General features: G+C 46.1%; 1 protein-coding gene across 1 annotated transcript in view; it reads left to right on the top strand.

The window, feature by feature from the left end:
• Window positions 1–17,777, top strand: part of LOC131846177 (protein crumbs) — a 67,620-nt gene that overhangs the window by 26,568 nt on the left and 23,275 nt on the right. Inside the window, exons 18-25 of the mRNA XM_059195417.1 lie at window positions 7,950–8,145; window positions 8,690–8,879; window positions 10,164–10,343; window positions 10,652–10,874; window positions 12,713–12,955; window positions 13,663–13,875; window positions 14,324–14,657; window positions 17,276–17,444. Coding sequence (XP_059051400.1) covers window positions 7,950–8,145; window positions 8,690–8,879; window positions 10,164–10,343; window positions 10,652–10,874; window positions 12,713–12,955; window positions 13,663–13,875; window positions 14,324–14,657; window positions 17,276–17,444 — 1,748 coding nt within the window. The remainder of the gene's footprint in view (window positions 1–7,949; window positions 8,146–8,689; window positions 8,880–10,163; window positions 10,344–10,651; window positions 10,875–12,712; window positions 12,956–13,662; window positions 13,876–14,323; window positions 14,658–17,275; window positions 17,445–17,777) is intronic.

Below are 17,777 nucleotides of genomic sequence, written 5' to 3'. Positions count from 1 at the left end.
AATACTTTTCTAATGTGATTATAATTACAAATCGATTCTACTAAAGTAACAAGAGTTTTCAACTTACTTCCACGCCGCTCGAGCACCGAACACAGAATGAATCTTATTCACAAGACCAGCCATGTGGTCAAATCGTGTTCCCTCCAACTTGAACGCGCGCTCAAGTCGGAAGGTGTCGATCGCCACAGTGCCGGAAGTGAATATACCATTTTTGCCTAAGGCTTATAATTAAACAATAATAAAGCGGCATAATTACTTAAATTACCGTCTAGTTATTCTAATAATATTAGCAATTAAATAAAGCCATAAACTTGTAATATTAATAAATTTGACTTACACTATTAACCGAATCATCCGGATGTTTTTCATGTTGATTTTAGTTAACAACTTAAATGCAAAATAATTGAACGTTACATTATTGTTAAAAATAACTTTATGGTATTTAAATTTAAATCAAGATGATTGCATTATTTTCTTTTAAAAATGGTTACAAGATTTTATCAAAGTTTTAATTATTGTGAAGGAAATCCGCACGCAAATGGCGGACGTTACGCAACATCCGACATTCGCTCGACATAGATAAATTTATTTACAATTCACATAACAATTGCTTAATTCATAATAAATTTTAACATTTAATTTAGTTTTTACTACATTTAGTAATTTTAAATAACAAACATAAGTTATTAAAAAGGACTGATAATGACGCCATCTAGCGGCATTAATTGAAGCGATTATGCGTTGATATTAAGCCGCATGGTAGCTCCATCTATCGTCCTTATATTAAAGATGTAATGAATGTGATTCAGTTTCTATTAATGTTGATAATCAATATGGTAAATCAACAGCAGATGCGTCATTCATCTCCTTATTTTTATTTTGTGGGTTATAATGTAGCTGCGGCGACACGGCCATTCTGATGTGCAATGCGTGCTCTGCATTGCTCCATGTTACCTGGAAATAAAACAATTTTTCTGAGGCTTGGCACATTCAGGGTACCATTCAATCATTGAATGTAGAGAGCATACAGCCAAATTAGTAAGTAGAAGTAATGATAGTAATAATAGTAAGGTCAAAATTTATGACTGCTCATTCCACATGACAACAGTCGCAACTATAGTCAGAATATTCTTAATTAGTTATCATATCACGGCTCACTCCACGTGAAAGCAGTTATAAATGATAAGTTAGTTATGTAATTAGGTTTATATTAGTACTGTTCACTCCACGTGACCACAGTAGTCTTTTTGTTATTATTATTATTTTCTTTCTTTGTTTTTTTTTTTTTTTTTATTATTTTTTTTTTTTTTTTTTGTTTTTTTTTGTTTTTTTTTTTTTTTTTTTTTTTTTTGGGAAGGATGTGACGGTGAAAGGTCGATGCTGTTTTCACAGAGGTCCTAAGGGATTGGGTAGGTCGATGCTGTGCTCTAGGCGGTCCTGAACGCCGCGGTACACAGAGGCATTTTATTCTTTTCGGATAGGATTTCTTACTATTGGACGGCTCCACACGCCAATAGTAATTAATAATATTTGGCCAACTGTGTTGCCAATCATAATATTTGGCTATTGTACGGCTCCACACGTCAATAGCATCTTTTGTATTAATAATTATATTGTTTTTTTTTTTTTTTTTTTAATTTTAATTTTTTTTTTTTTTTTTTTTTTTTTTTTTTTTTTTAGATTATATTAGGTTAATAGTTTTGCAACAAAAATAGAAATTACCAGATTTGAACAACGAGCTATTCGTCGTTTTCCAACATGCCAGCAGACGATTGTTACTCGCTACAATGTTGAAGACTGAGTGGTGTAGAGTGGTCAGGTAGCGCAGGGCTCCCGACAGGCGACACGGCCGCCTGGGCGCCGGCTGCTGGCTGCGGCGCTCGCCTCAGCTGATCGTGAGCGACCTTGCGTGGTCGACCGTAATGACCTACTACCTTTTTCACGAGGTAGCGATCATTTTCTAAAACTCTATATACTTCATAAGGGACACTAAATTTGAGGTCAAGGGATGTTTGGTTTCTAGGATTATTTTTTATTAGTACAAAGTCGCCGCGCTGGAATTTGTGAATTTGTGCGCGACCTCTATCGAATCTTTGCTTGTCTTTTACAGCCAAGTCAGTCATTCTTTGTTTAATATGTTGTTCTAATGCTACTACATCGATTGAATTGTTATCAAAATTAACTAGATTGAGAAGTTCAGGAGGTACGCAGTTTTGGCGTCTAGTCAGGAGTGTGAGTGGGGCTACTCCGGTTGTACGATGGACTGTGCAATTAAAGCAAGTTGCAGACTTTCTAACGCCGTGTGCCACTCTGGACTTTCATAATTTTTTATAATTACGAGTCCGTTTTTTAATGTTGCCATTACGCGCTCGACTTGTCCATTGGCTCTGCTAGCGCCTGGAGATATTGTATGTAACTCAATGCCAAACCTGTCACAGTAGTTTTTGTATTCGCCGAGAAATTCACGCCCTCCATCAACTATGATTTGTCGTGGTGCTCCAAATAGATGAATGACACGTTTGAGCGCTGCGAGGGAGCTATGTTGACTTTTATCATTAGTATAATGAAACATAACATATTTAGTAAAGGCGTCTACTGTTACTACTACGTATTCTTGGTTAGCAGAAGTTCCGAGTTTACCAGTAATATCCATGTGTATTACTTCAAATGGGCTTGTTGGCTTAGGGATCGGATGTAGTTGTATTTGTGATGCTCCGGAGGTTTGTTTAGAGGTTCTACAAACAACACAGTTATCGACGAAGTCTCTAATAAAACTATTCATTTTATCGAAGTGATAACTCTCTCTTATTTTGTGTAAAGTCTTGTCCCACCCTGGATGTTTTAGGGCTGTGTGGTAAGTATTTGTAAGGCTCCATTGAAACGCCTTGGGAACTATTGTAAGGGTTTGATCACCTGCCACTGGGTCCGTTCTCTTAGACTTGAGTAGGCCATCTTCAAGGAAGTATCCAGTGACTTCATTGCCAGCATGGATGGAATCGATAATGGGCCTTAACTGCGCGTCGCGACGTTGTTCTATTTTTAGCCAGTCTAGATTACTTGACATGAGGTTGACAGTCAGAGGATCAGGATTCCTGCTCAAAAAATCTGCATGCTGCATCCGCTCGCCCTTCCTGTATTCTATATCAAAGTCAAAATTTTGAAGGTAAGCCCACCATCTATGTATTCTAGGTAATAAGTCTTGCTTGTGTTTAGAGGCTTTCAAAGCATTGCAGTCGGTAATTACTTTGAACTTACGTCCATACAAGAAGTGGCGAAAGTGTTTTATAGCTCTGACCACTGCTAGTGTCTCGAGCTCATACGAGTGATATCTACTCTCTATTTCTGTTGTACGCATGCTAAAATATGCAATGACATGTTGTCGTTCATTTATTAACTGAATGAGTATCGCACCAAAGCCTAGACTGCTAGCGTCAGTAAATAGCTCTATAGGCTTGCCTTCTTGGAATATAGTGAGGACAGGAGTAGAAGTGAGATGATGAATGATTTTTTGACGTGCCTCTTCATGTCTATGACTCCATTCCCACTTAGTCCCTTTTTTAGTCAGGTCGTACAGTGGTGACATAGTTCGCGCAAAATCAGGTATAAAGCGACGAAAATATCCAGCCAAGCCATTAAATTGTCGTATCTGTTTTACAGTAGATGGTATAGGGGCCTTTATTAGAGCCTCTACTTTTTTTGACTCGGGCGAACCTGACCATTTTCTATTACGTTTCCAAGATACTCTATTGACCGTTTAAAGAATAGGCATTTATCAATATTTATAGAAAATCCCGATTCACGTAACGCTATAAAGATTCTCTCCAAGTAAGAGATGCCCGATGTGAAATCACGACATTTGGAGATGACGTCGTCGATATAAACCTGGGCCACGCTATCGTTATGTAAGGTATTAGCACTACCAGGGTTTAGGAGCTGTCCTAGGGCTCGGTTTATACATCGTTGATACACGGAAGGTGCATTACAAAGACCGAAGGGCATCGTTAAATATTCATAAAGTCCGTCTGGTGTTACAAATGCGGTCTTTTCGATTGAGTCTGGCGAGATAGGTATCTGGTGGAAACCAGATGCCATATCAAGTGTGGTGTAATACTGTCCACCTGCCAGTTGATCAATCTGGTCAGCAATAAGTGGAAGAGGGAAATGGTCGCGTATTGTATTAGCGTTTAGCTCCCGATAGTCAACACACATACGGTCGTCTCCATTTTTCTTTCTTACTAGAATTATTGGGCTGGAATAAGGTGATCTGCTCTCACGCACTATATTGGCTTTGATGAGTTCCTCCACAATGTCTTTGACCTTTGTGCGTTCGACTGGACTGAGTCTGTAAGGCCTTCGCTCAACATATTTATCTTTATTTTTCAAACGGATTTCTAATTCGCCGGTTTTAACGCGCGTTTTTGAATACCCACGTGTGAAAAGTTCAGAATATTTGTACAATAAAGTAAGGAGTTGGTTGATTTGATGTTCGTCAGTCAAGTCGTGGTCAATTTTCTCAAATAAGGGGCTCTTTGACTGTATGTATTGAATACAAGGATTATAACAAAGTCTTGCTCTTTCTCTAGTTACGATTACACTAAGACCAGAACTATGTAGTATGTCTGCTCCAATTAAAACATCTGTTGTCATGTCGTGGTCAGGTAGAATATAAAACAATATCTCTACGTTAACGTCGTCGATTATGCACACTGCTTTCAGCGTGGACGTGGAAATAATGGGAAATGGACCTATGCCTCGTAGGTGTGTGACTATTTGACATCTACGCCCGGGTAACTTATTCGCAACGGATTCTCGCATGACTGAGCATTCCGCACCGCTATCAAATACCGTGTTAATAAGTTTTCCACAGACACTCATACGCATTACATTTAAAGTATTTCCTTTATTTGCGAGTGAGTTTACATTAGAAGAAATCTCCTTTTCTCTCCGAAAGCAAGTATCAAACACGTGACCTGGTTTACCGCAAAACGAGCAGTGTTTAATATTGTGAGGTCTACCACTTTGAGGATTGGCTGCGTTTTTGTCATTGATTAAATTTAAGTCAGCAGATTTCTTATTACGACAATTATTCAACGTGTGACCAGTTCTTTTACAAAAATTACAATATTGCGCAGTATGCCTATGGTCAATTGTATATCGCGTACGTTTTTGGAGAGGTTGATCGACCCTAAGTTGACTTGAACGTTTACTACGGATAGATGAAGCAACCGAAATTAATTCTGGCACTGAGGTAGCTCTTGCGTTCATTAACTCTATTCTAAGACGTTCGTCACCGATAGTACCAAGAACAGCTTCAACAGCATCACTGTTATCTAACTTATCCTTAGTTACGCGTCTCCATAAAATCCACGATTGAGTTAAGAATTCGGCAATATCTTTAGAAGAATCATAGGTATGCTCTCTGAATTTAAGTACGTCTCTCGAATAGCGAGATTCAGGTTCAAAAGTAGTAATAATTATTTGCCGCAGCTCGTCCCAGGTACTGGTGGTCACAAGCCAGTTATCAGCCCATACTTTAGCACGACCCCTCAATAAGCTTGTCACTTTCATTCGTAAATCGTAATCAGTTAGCTGATAGGTGTTTTTAGCCGTTGAAATGTGGTTACACCATTCACGGACCCCAACGTTTCCATCGGGATCATAGGAAGGTAGGAAAACGTCAGTAATTTTAACCCTGTCAGATTGCTGTTGATTTAGTAGCCTATCACTCATATTTTGCATAACATTCATCATTTGTAAGAAAAAATTAGGTGGTACATCACCGGGCTGCTGTTGGAGTACCGTAGCTGTAGGGGCGCCTTGTTGAGACGGGCCTGGACAGGTTTCTATCGGTGCTGAAGGTGGCGACCTGGAAACACCGGTCACGTCCGCTTGTATCGTTGCACTCGCTGCAGAAGTATTTCGCTCGGTGTCACTCATAACGTAGCCGTAGGGTTTGGTTTAACGTCAGGATCTGAAAAAATGTTATGACCGGGGCAGAAAGGGGATCGCTGGAGCGATCCCACTTCTGATGTCGGAGTAGGAAAGCAGGAATACTTTTTAAAAAGCTGCAGAACCGTTGACCTGTAATAGGATCATCGGTTCTACTAGTGGTAGTAGTTTAACATTACATTAAAATAATAAAAGAACAAGCGAAATTAGATTAGTTTATTATTATAATAATAATCTCTAAATATAATAATAATCTCTAATAATCTCTAAATATGATTATAGTCTATCTTTCATTTTATTTTATAACACAATACTTTTCTAATGTGATTATAATTACAAATCGATTCTACTAAAGTAACAAGAGTTTTCAACTTACTTCCACGCCGCTCGAGCACCGAACACAGAATGAATCTTATTCACAAGACCAGCCATGTGGTCAAATCGTGTTCCCTCCAACTTGAACGCGCGCTCAAGTCGGAAGGTGTCGATCGCCACAGTGCCGGAAGTGAAATACCATTTTTGCCTAAGGCTTATAATTAAACAATAATAAAGCGGCATAATTACTTAAATTACCGTCTAGTTATTCTAATAATATTAGCAATTAAATAAAGCCATAAACTTGTAATATTAATAAATTTGACTTACACTATTAACCGAATCATCCGGATGTTTTTCATGTTGATTTTAGTTAACAACTTAAATGCAAAATAATTGAACGTTACATTATTGTTAAAAATAACTTTATGGTATTTAAATTTAAATCAAGATGATTGCATTATTTTCTTTTAAAAATGGTTACAAGATTTTATCAAAGTTTTAATTATTGTGAAGGAAATCCGCACGCAAATGGCGGACGTTACGCAACATCCGACATTCGCTCGACATAGATAAATTTATTTACAATTCACATAACAATTGCTTAATTCATAATAAATTTTAACATTTAATTTAGTTTTTACTACATTTAGTAATTTTAAATAACAAACATAAGTTATTAAAAAGGACTGATAATGACGCCATCTAGCGGCATTAATTGAAGCGATTATGCGTTGATATTAAGCCGCATGGTAGCTCCATCTATCGTCCTTATATTAAAGATGTAATGAATGTGATTCAGTTTCTATTAATGTTGATAATCAATATGGTAAATCAACAGCAGATGCGTCATTCATCTCCTTATTTTTATTTTGTGGGTTATAATGTAGCTGCGGCGACATATACTACTTTATTTAATTCCGCTACAATTAGTATGTATGAGACCACAAATATTCACTGTGGAAACTTGGCTACCGTTACGACCTTCTCTATTGGTGATCAATTTCCAACAGTTATTAAGTCAATCGATACATAGTTATCATGTTATATAGTCATGCTAATTATAGCGGAATCAAACAAAATAATATAAATCCATCTCGTGGTGAAATGGACTTCCGCAAAAACACTTAATTCGATTAAATATAATTAAAATAGTTTTCTTATTGTAATAATGAATGAAAGTGAATGAAAAACTCTTTTTTGTTTCTCTCACAGAAAGAAATAACAATTACATAAATTAATATGTACATCAAATATAAAGAGAAATATAATTATAATATAGAGGTAACAATGGGCGGCCTTATCGCAAAATAGCGATTTCTTCCAGGCAACTTTAATATTGCAAAAAAATCTAAAACTAATATGTCAACATAGCTAAAAAATCATGTTAATTTTGTAAGAAACTTAAAAAATTATGCTACTGTTTAGTGAAATACTAGCTATATGTATTATACATATAAACCTTCCTCTTGAATCACTCTATCTATTAAAAAAACCCGCTTCAAAATCCGTTGCGTAGTTTTAAAGATTTATGCATACATAGGGACGGACAGACAGCGACAGCGAATTTGTTTTCTGCTATATAATGAAGATCAAGCAGTACGAATTTCGTTTTGTTGACGAGAAATCAGTGCAGTGGTAGTTAGGTAGTGTGAACGGGTTCATGAGTGTGTTGTGGGTTGCAGTCCGCGCCGTGCCAGCACGGAGGACGGTGCGTGGACGAGCTGAATGGGTTCCGGTGCGAGTGCGCCGGCACCGGGTTCACGGGCGACGACTGCGGCCAGGACATCGACGAGTGTGCACCGCAGCCCTGCGCCAACGGGGCCACCTGCCACGACGACCTCAACGACTACCGCTGCACCTGCCATCCCGGATACACCGGTAACGTGCACCACACTACCGTGCCAGTCGGCAGCCTCACGATATCAAATCCTCGAAACGAGATTCCCCTGCATCAGATTCAGGAGTACCTATAAATTCAAATTCAAAAATCATTTATTGTAGGACATTGTAGGACATTTTAATCGCTTATGAACGTAACATTTTTTATTTTATATTTGTTTTCCTACCATCTAGTTCGTTATACAAATTCATTGAGAAGAATTGGCTAGAAACCCACCTGAACTTGAACTTTTTTTATTAAGCCAGTAATTGTGCACTAATTTTTATTTTATTTTACTTCCATAGTTACAGTTTTTATAGAAGTTTTAGTCTGATACCATAGTGTAGCAAACATTATTTTTTTAAATTAGTCGTAACTTATAATAGGTTCAGCGTTCTTCGTAAATTATGTAGGTGTCTATGGTCAAACATTAAGTGAAAATCCCGTGCATGATCTACTATTGCCACGTCTGCTATTGATCTGTGTAGCGTGGCACTAGACAGTTGTGGGCGAGTAGTGAGTGTGTGGGCGTTGCGTGCGCAGGCAAGGACTGCTCGGTGGACGTGGACGAGTGCGCGGCCGGGCCGTGCCAGCACGGCGGCGTGTGCGTGCAGCGCAGCAACGCCAGCCTGTACCGCGAGCCGGCCGCGCCGCCGCTGCAGCTGGGCCCGCAGCCGCACATGCTGCTGCCGGACCTCTTCTACGCGCCCTTCTCATACCACAACGCCAGCGGGTGAGCACACTACTCTTGTCACATGTCGCTATCCATGTTACCAACGCCAGCCTGTACCGCGAGCCGGCCGCGCCGCCGCTGCAGCTGGGCCCGCAGCCGCACATGCTGCTGCCGGACCTCTTCTACGCGCCCTTCTCATACCACAACGCCAGCGGGTGAGCACACTACTCTTGTCACATGTCGCTATCCATGTTACCAACGCCAGCCTGTACCGCGAGCCGGCCGCGCCGCCGCTGCAGCTGGGCCCGCAGCCGCACATGCTGCTGCCGGACCTCTTCTACGCGCCCTTCTCATACCACAACGCCAGCGGGTGAGCACACTACTCTTGTCACATGTCGCTATCCATGTTACCAACGCCAGCCTGTACCGCGAGCCGGCCGCGCCGCCGCTGCAGCTGGGCCCGCAGCCGCACATGCTGCTGCCGGACCTCTTCTACGCGCCCTTCTCATACCACAACGCCAGCGGGTGAGCACACTACTCTTGTCACATGTCGCTATCCATGTTACCAACGCCAGCCTGTACCGCGAGCCGGCCGCGCCGCCGCTGCAGCTGGGCCCGCAGCCGCACATGCTGCTGCCGGACCTCTTCTACGCGCCCTTCTCATACCACAACGCCAGCGGGTGAGCACACTACTCTTGTCACATGTCGCTATCCATGTTACCAACGCCAGCCTGTACCGCGAGCCGGCCGCGCCGCCGCTGCAGCTGGGCCCGCAGCCGCACATGCTGCTGCCGGACCTCTTCTACGCGCCCTTCTCATACCACAACGCCAGCGGGTGAGCACACTACTCTTGTCACATGTCGCTATCCATGTTACCAACGCCAGCCTGTACCGCGAGCCGGCCGCGCCGCCGCTGCAGCTGGGCCCGCAGCCGCACATGCACATGCTGCTGCCGGACCACATCTTCTACGTCTTCTTTGTATTGTGTTTTTGCTAGTATTTTAATAAATTATATATTTCCTTTACATAGATGTTTTGCTAGTATTTAAAAATTGGTTCATGCAAGCCAGTATTATTTTTTCAGTGTCCAAAAGCCATTTATAGATATTAACACTAATATATTTCCGAGTTTAATCGTATTTGTACAAAAATGTCATTACAAGATGACTTGTACTTGAAGTCCTAGAAAAGACCGCAATTTATGATTTATCTCGTCTCACAATTGGCAGTCCATATGCTAATATATAAATTAACGAGTTTAGAACGACGATTAAATACGTTCTGCCGAGTGTTGTGGACCGGTGGAGTCTGGGAGGAATATAGGAATGGTATCGTTTGTTGCAGGTTCGCGTGCGTGTGCCCGGCCGGCACGCTGGGCGCGCGGTGCGAGGTGGACGTGGACGAGTGCGCCTCCTCGCCCTGCGGACACGGCAAGTGTGTGGACGGGCTCGGAGGATACGTGTGCCACTGCAGCGCCGGCTACGAGGGCGAGCGCTGCGACATCGACATCGACGAGTGCCAGAGGTACGGAGGACGGGGTCGAGTGCGCGGACGGGCTCGGAGGATACGAGGACGTGAATACCAGTAGTCGATGATGGCGGTGATCATCGAGTTGTTTTGTATACCACGTTTTTAATGTATGTAATGTTGATTGAAGAACTCAGAAATGCGCAAACGCGCTCGATATTTCTCGTTCTTTATCTACATATACATGTTCATCGTTTCCTGCATAAAAGAAAAGGCAGTTAGTGTGTCATTTATTTTGTTTCCATTTTCTTCAAGAATCGAAGGGAATAGTATGTTAGATATTAGTAAGCTGTGGCTGTGCGTAGGTACCGTCCGTGCGTGCACGGGCGCTGCTTCGACGGGCGCGCGTCGTACTCGTGCGCGTGCGCGGCCGGGTACGGCGGCCGGAACTGCTCGGTGGCGCTGCGCGGGTGCGACGCGCAGCCGTGCCGGAACCGGGGCACGTGCCGGCCCTGGCTGCGCCGGGAGACCGAGCACCGGTTCAACTGCTCCTGCGCGCCCGGACACTACGGACACGTCTGCGAGAAGGTGAGGCCTATTATAGCGCACCACACGAATCACCTCATGTATTTTTATAGATTACTAGCTATGCCCGCGACTTCATTCGCGTGTTATAGTAACCTTGACCAAATAAAGAAAAAATATTCAATAGTGTAATCCAAAATAGCAAAAAAAAAGTTTCATCGATCTAACTGCAAAAATGACCATTTTACATCCCTTTTTTATTTTGCGCCCTTAAGGGTAACATTTTTACAAACTTAAAATGTCTTATTTATTTATATTTAATCAATAACCCTTTCAACCCCTTAAAACCCTTTTTCTTTATTTATATTCTATCAACAAGTTTCAAGCTTCTAGCTTTAAAAATGTCAATACTTCCATACAAACTTTCATCTCCCCTTTCAACCCCTACAACCCTTTTTTTTGTTTATATTCAATCAATAATAAAAAATAAGTTTAAAGCTTCTAGCTTTAAAAATGTCAATACTTCCATACAAACTTTCATCTCCCCTTTCAACCCCTACATCCCTTTTTTTTGTTTATATTCAATCAATAATAAAAAATAAGTTTAAAGCTTCTAGCTTTAAAAATGTCAATACTTCCATACAAACTTTCATCTCCCCTTTCAACCCCTTAAAACCCTTTTTTTTGTTTATATTCAATCAATAATAAAAAATAAGTTTCAAGCTTCTAGCTTTAAAAATGACAATACTTCCATACAACCCTTCATCTCCCCTTTCAACCCCTTAAAACCCTTTTTTTTGTTTATATTCAATCAATAATAAAAAATAAGTTTCAAGCTTCTAGCTTTAAAAATGTCAATACTTCCATACAAACTTTCATCTCCCCTTTCAACCCCTTAAAACCCTTTTTTTTGTTTATATTCAATCAATAATAAAAAATAAGTTTCAAGCTTCTAGCTTTAAAAATGACAATACTTCCATACAACCCTTCATCTCCCCTTTCAACCCCTACAACCCTTTTTCGTATTAAAAAGTAACCTATGTCCTTTCTCAGGGTCTAGACTACCTATGTACCAAATTTCGTTTAAATCGGGTTAATAGTTATGGCGTGAAAGCGAGACAAACAGACAGAATTACTTTCGCATTTATAATATTATAGTAAGGAAGTAAGCATAATGAATATTGAACAGCACGGTCGGATGCACCACGCACCCACCTAAAAATAAACATTACGTCAACTTCATAATTTTTGTATTGACTCCCTATGACAGGGTAAGCGAACCAATGAAACGCGTGCCATTGACGACAAGCGACACAATATTTTCGGCACGTCGTCGATCATAAAACTGTTTGAAGAAGCTGGCTCATGCTATTTTAACAATATTTTCACCTACCTATGCCTGCGAGTCATTATTTTCAGAGATGAATAATATGGGACACAGTCACCTAGATACATCAAAATAATAATTGCATTTAATAATGTCTAGTAAGACAAATTCAATATTGTCTACTAAGCACTGCTGTGTCTAAACTGTGTCACCCCACCTTACATTTTCCTATTGTTATTTAGTATATAAGATCATTATTTCTATGTACACATTGTCAGTTTATTATCATCGTCTCGACCAACAACATCTTATTATTCACCCGCAACAAATAACATTAAAAACTCGGTTTTAAAACCGTTTGACAGATGAATCCAGTTTAGCATGCATTTTGCTAAAAGTAACATCGTACAAGCCTGACATAAATTATTTATATTGACATTTACTCAGGGTGAAACCGCGAGGATAGCTGGTAGTTAGTCTATCGGTTTGTGATAAACTTCACTTTAGTTTTAGATACTATTACATAATATGTATTCACAAAAAAATGAAGAACTACAATCGGCGTGCGTTTCAGATAACGACGATGTCTCTGGAGAAGAGCAGCTACGCGGAGGTGAACACGTCCCGCGAGGAGGGCTACGACCTGTCGTTCCGGTTCAAGACAACGCTCGGCAACGGGCTGCTGGCCATGGGCCGCGGACTCACGTACTTCTTCCTGGAGCTGAGCAGCGGCCGGCTCAACCTGCACTCGAGCCTGCTCAACAAGTGGGAGGGCGTGTTCATAGGGTCCAACCTCAACGACAGCAACTGGCAGAAGGTACCGTTTTCTTATACTTTGACATGTTAACGCACTATTATAGTGTTGGAAATATTCTTGGATATACTAGATTTCTTCAAATTTTATATTATAACGTAACGGTACAAAATAAAAACATTACATACAGTCTATGATTAAGAAAATGATTAAGAATCAATGAATGTCTATGATTAAGAATCATTATCTAAATACTTTTAAAATGATATATAATACTTCTGTGTAAATTTAAAACTTTAAAGGAAAAAACTAATTTAAAAACATGAAATACTTGTCTTGTAAAAAATGTACACTTTGAATACTAATTTTAGTTTATTGTCACTGATACCTAACCTCTCAGTCACTTTATTAACGTTTTTATTTTTAGTGAAATCTCGAAGTATTTCATGTAAATTATTTAATGTACTGAGTTATTATTGTAAACTGCACAAAACAGATCCGGCTCGAAGGACCATAATGTTTGTTTAACTTCCTAATTTGTTATTAATTAAAACACCGGTATAGATTTGACGTATCTGTATTAAAGACTGACTTTACAACAATCATAAATAAAAAAAGTAAATGCGCTTCAATCACCTAACACTAGAGCGCCATCTATGTTGAAATATTGTAACTAATTTTAGCCAGCCATTTTTCTATATAATCGATGATATTTTAAGAACTTAGTGCGTCGCCTACAGTGGTGTTACAATGACTGGTGGTGTTGGCAGGTGTTCGTGACGATAAACTCGTCGCACCTGGTGCTGGCTGCGAATGAGGAGCAGACCATCTACCCGATCAGCCAGAATGAGGCCTTCAACGCGACGGTGACATCGTTCCCCAGCACTCGGCTCGGTACTGCCGGCTCTTCATACGCCACGCTGCGCCACGGACCCAACTTCTTCGTCGGCTGCTTCCAGGATGTGGTTGTTAATGGCCAGTGGGTGAGTACCGTGTATCATTATTTAAATATATATAATTCAAAGATGACTGACGGACTGACATAGAGATCCATCAGCGCACAGTCCAAACCACTGGACGGATCGGGCTGCAATTTGGCATGCAGGTAGATGTTATGACGTAGGATGCCTACGTCATAACAGGCTGAAGAAAACTTGGATTTTGATAAATTCCACCCCTAAGGGGATAAAATAGGGGTTGAAATTTTGTACAAATAATCTTAGATTTTCGACTGATTGAACTTAAAGAAATTAAAGATTGGAGCTACTATGATGAAGACGTTTGCTTAAATAGGATTTGATAAATTCAACCTCCATGGGTATAAGATGCAGGATGTAAATGTATTAGTTTGAACGTATCAGTACCTAATGGAACGAATAAATCAAGACGATCAAAATAATTTTTAGTTTAATGTAATGTATTCGTTACTAGGTGCTGCCGGAGGACTCGAACGCGACGAGCACGGAGAGCGCGACCACGGAGGCGCCGGCGGAGGAGGGCGAGGAGGCCGCCGAGGAGGCGGAGGAGGCGGAGGAGGCCGCGGAGGGGGCGGCGGAGGGGCCCGCGGGGGGGGCGGGGGAGGCGGGGGAGGCGGGGCAGCCGCGGCGGGCGCGCGCGGCCGCGCTGCACCGCGTGCGCGCCGCCTGCCCGCGCACGCCGCAGTGCGCGCCCAACCCGTGCCGCTCGGGCGGAGCCTGCGAGGACGCCTGGACCAGCTTCGTGTGCACGTGCCCGCGGCCCTACCTCGGCGACACCTGCCAGTACAGTGAGTCACTTCACCGGCGCCTCCTGCCCGCGCACGCCGCAGTGCGCGCCCAACCCGTGCCGCTCGGGCGGAGCCTGCGAGGACGCCTGGACCAGCTTCGTGTGCACGTGCCCGCGGCCCTACCTCGGCGACACCTGCCAGTACAGTGAGTCACTTCACCGGCGCCTCCTGCCCGCGCACGCCGCAGTGCGCGCCCAACCCGTGCCGCTCGGGCGGAGCCTGCGAGGACGCCTGGACCAGCTTCGTGTGCACGTGCCCGCGGCCCTACCTCGGCGACACCTGCCAGTACAGTGAGTCACTTCACCGGCGCCTCCTGCCCGCGCACGCCGCAGTGCGCGCCCAACCCGTGCCGCTCGGGCGGAGCCTGCGAGGACGCCTGGACCAGCTTCGTGTGCACGTGCCCGCGGCCCTACCTCGGCGACACCTGCCAGTACAGTGAGTCACTTCACCGGCGCCTCCTGCCCGCGCACGCCGCAGTGCGCGCCCAACCCGTGCCGCTCGGGCGGAGCCTGCGAGGACGCCTGGACCAGCTTCGTGTGCACGTGCCCGCGGCCCTACCTCGGCGACACCTGCCAGTACAGTGAGTCACTTCACCGGCGCCTCCTGCCCGCGCACGCCGCAGTGCGCGCCCAACCCGTGCCGCTCGGGCGGAGCCTGCGAGGACGCCTGGACCAGCTTCGTGTGCACGTGCCCGCGGCCCTACCTCGGCGACACCTGCCAGTACAGTGAGTCACTTCACCGGCGCCTCCTGCCCGCGCACGCCGCAGTGCGCGCCCAACCCGTGCCGCTCGGGCGGAGCCTGCGAGGACGCCTGGACCAGCTTCGTGTGCACGTGCCCGCGGCCCTACCTCGGCGACACCTGCCAGTACAGTGAGTCACTTCACCGGCGCCTCCTGCCCGCGCACGCCGCAGTGCGCGCCCAACCCGTGCCGCTCGGGCGGAGCCTGCGAGGACGCCTGGACCAGCTTCGTGTGCACGTGCCCGCGGCCCTACCTCGGCGACACCTGCCAGTACAGTGAGTCACTTCACCGGCGCCTCCTGCCCGCGCACGCCGCAGTGCGCGCCCAACCCGTGCCGCTCGGGCGGAGCCTGCGAGGACGCCTGGACCAGCTTCGTGTGCACGTGCCCGCGGCCCTACCTCGGCGACACCTGCCAGTACAGTGAGTCACTTCACCGGCGCCTCCTGCCCGCGCACGCCGCAGTGCGCGCCCAACCCGTGCCGCTCGGGCGGAGCCTGCGAGGACGCCTGGACCAGCTTCGTGTGCACGTGCCCGCGGCCCTACCTCGGCGACACCTGCCAGTACAGTGAGTCACTTCACCGGCGCCTCCTGCCCGCGCACGCCGCAGTGCGCGCCCAACCCGTGCCGCTCGGGCGGAGCCTGCGAGGACGCCTGGACCAGCTTCGTGTGCACGTGCCCGCGGCCCTACCTCGGCGACACCTGCCAGTACAGTGAGTCACTTCACCGGCGCCTCCTGCCCGCGCACGCCGCAGTGCGCGCCCAACCCGTGCCGCTCGGGCGGAGCCTGCGAGGACGCCTGGACCAGCTTCGTGTGCACGTGCCCGCGGCCCTACCTCGGCGACACCTGCCAGTACAGTGAGTCACTTCACCGGCGCCTCCTGCCCGCGCACGCCGCAGTGCGCGCCCAACCCGTGCCGCTCGGGCGGAGCCTGCGAGGACGCCTGGACCAGCTTCGTGTGCACGTGCCCGCGGCCCTACCTCGGCGACACCTGCCAGTACAGTGAGTCACTTCACCGGCGCCTCCTGCCCGCGCACGCCGCAGTGCGCGCCCAACCCGTGCCGCTCGGGCGGAGCCTGCGAGGACGCCTGGACCAGCTTCGTGTGCACGTGCCCGCGGCCCTACCTCGGCGACACCTGCCAGTACAGTGAGTCACTTCACCGGCGCCTCCTGCCCGCGCACGCCGCAGTGCGCGCCCAACCCGTGCCGCTCGGGCGGAGCCTGCGAGGACGCCTGGACCAGCTTCGTGTGCACGTGCCCGCGGCCCTACCTCGGCGACACCTGCCAGTACAGTGAGTCACTTCACCGGCGCCTCCTGCCCGCGCACGCCGCAGTGCGCGCCCAACCCGTGCCGCTCTTCACCGGCCAAAACGAGTGTCTCACGCACTAACATTTTTTGAAGTCAATATTCTACACAGACGACGTTTATTAGGATTTTTAGGTCATGAAAAAACGTTACAATCGTGTGATGGGCTGCTGACCCCGGAGAGGACATCGGCAACCATGTGGCATGATGAGTCCGGGGAATCTGCTTCGCGCGCGCTTTTTTTTTTATAATTCATCTCTAATATTAACAAAAAAAAATATTATTAAGTGCTCGCCGTGCTTAATATGTATAGATTGTATAGATGAGACACGTGTCCCGCAGACTACACGGCGGCCACGTTCGGGCAGGAGTCTGCGCGCGCGCGCTCGGTGGCGCGGGTGCAGGTGGCGGCGGACTTAATATGTATAGATTGTATAGATGAGACACGTGTCCCGCAGACTACACGGCGGCCACGTTCGGGCAGGAGTCTGCGCGCGCGCGCTCGGTGGCGCGGGTGCAGGTGGCGGCGGACTTAATATGTATAGATTGTATAGATGAGACACGTGTCCCGCAGACTACACGGCGGCCACGTTCGGGCAGGAGTCTGCGCGCGCGCGCTCGGTGGCGCGGGTGCAGGTGGCGGCGGACGCGCGCCGCGCGGTGCACGCCGCGCTGGACGTGTCCATGTTCGTGCGCACGCGCAAGCCCACCGGACTCATCTTCTACCTAGGATCGCTGCCCAAGTACTGTACCCATAGAGTATATCTATGTATATGTGCGTGTGTGTGAGAGAGATGGAGAGATAGCGTGCGTGCGTGCGTGAGTGCGTGCGTGCCTGCGTGCGTGCGTGCGAGCGTGCGTGCCTACGTGCGTGCGTGCGGACGTGCGTGCGTGCGTGCGTGCGTGCGTGCCTACGTGCGTGCGTGCGGACGTACGTGCGTGCGTGCGTGCCTACGTGCGTGCGTGCGGACGTACGTGCGTGCGAGCATGCGTGCGTGCCTGCGTACGTGCGTGCAGGTGTGCGTACGTGCGTGCGAGCGCGCGTGCGTGCCTGCGTGCGTGCGTGCGTGGGTGCG

Source organism: Achroia grisella, unplaced genomic scaffold (genome assembly GCF_030625045.1).
Source record: "Achroia grisella isolate CSIRO2021 unplaced genomic scaffold, CSIRO_AGI_Agris_v1 utg503, whole genome shotgun sequence".
Taxonomy (NCBI): domain Eukaryota; kingdom Metazoa; phylum Arthropoda; class Insecta; order Lepidoptera; family Pyralidae; genus Achroia; species Achroia grisella.
This window is presented reverse-complemented; position numbering and strand designations above follow the sequence as displayed.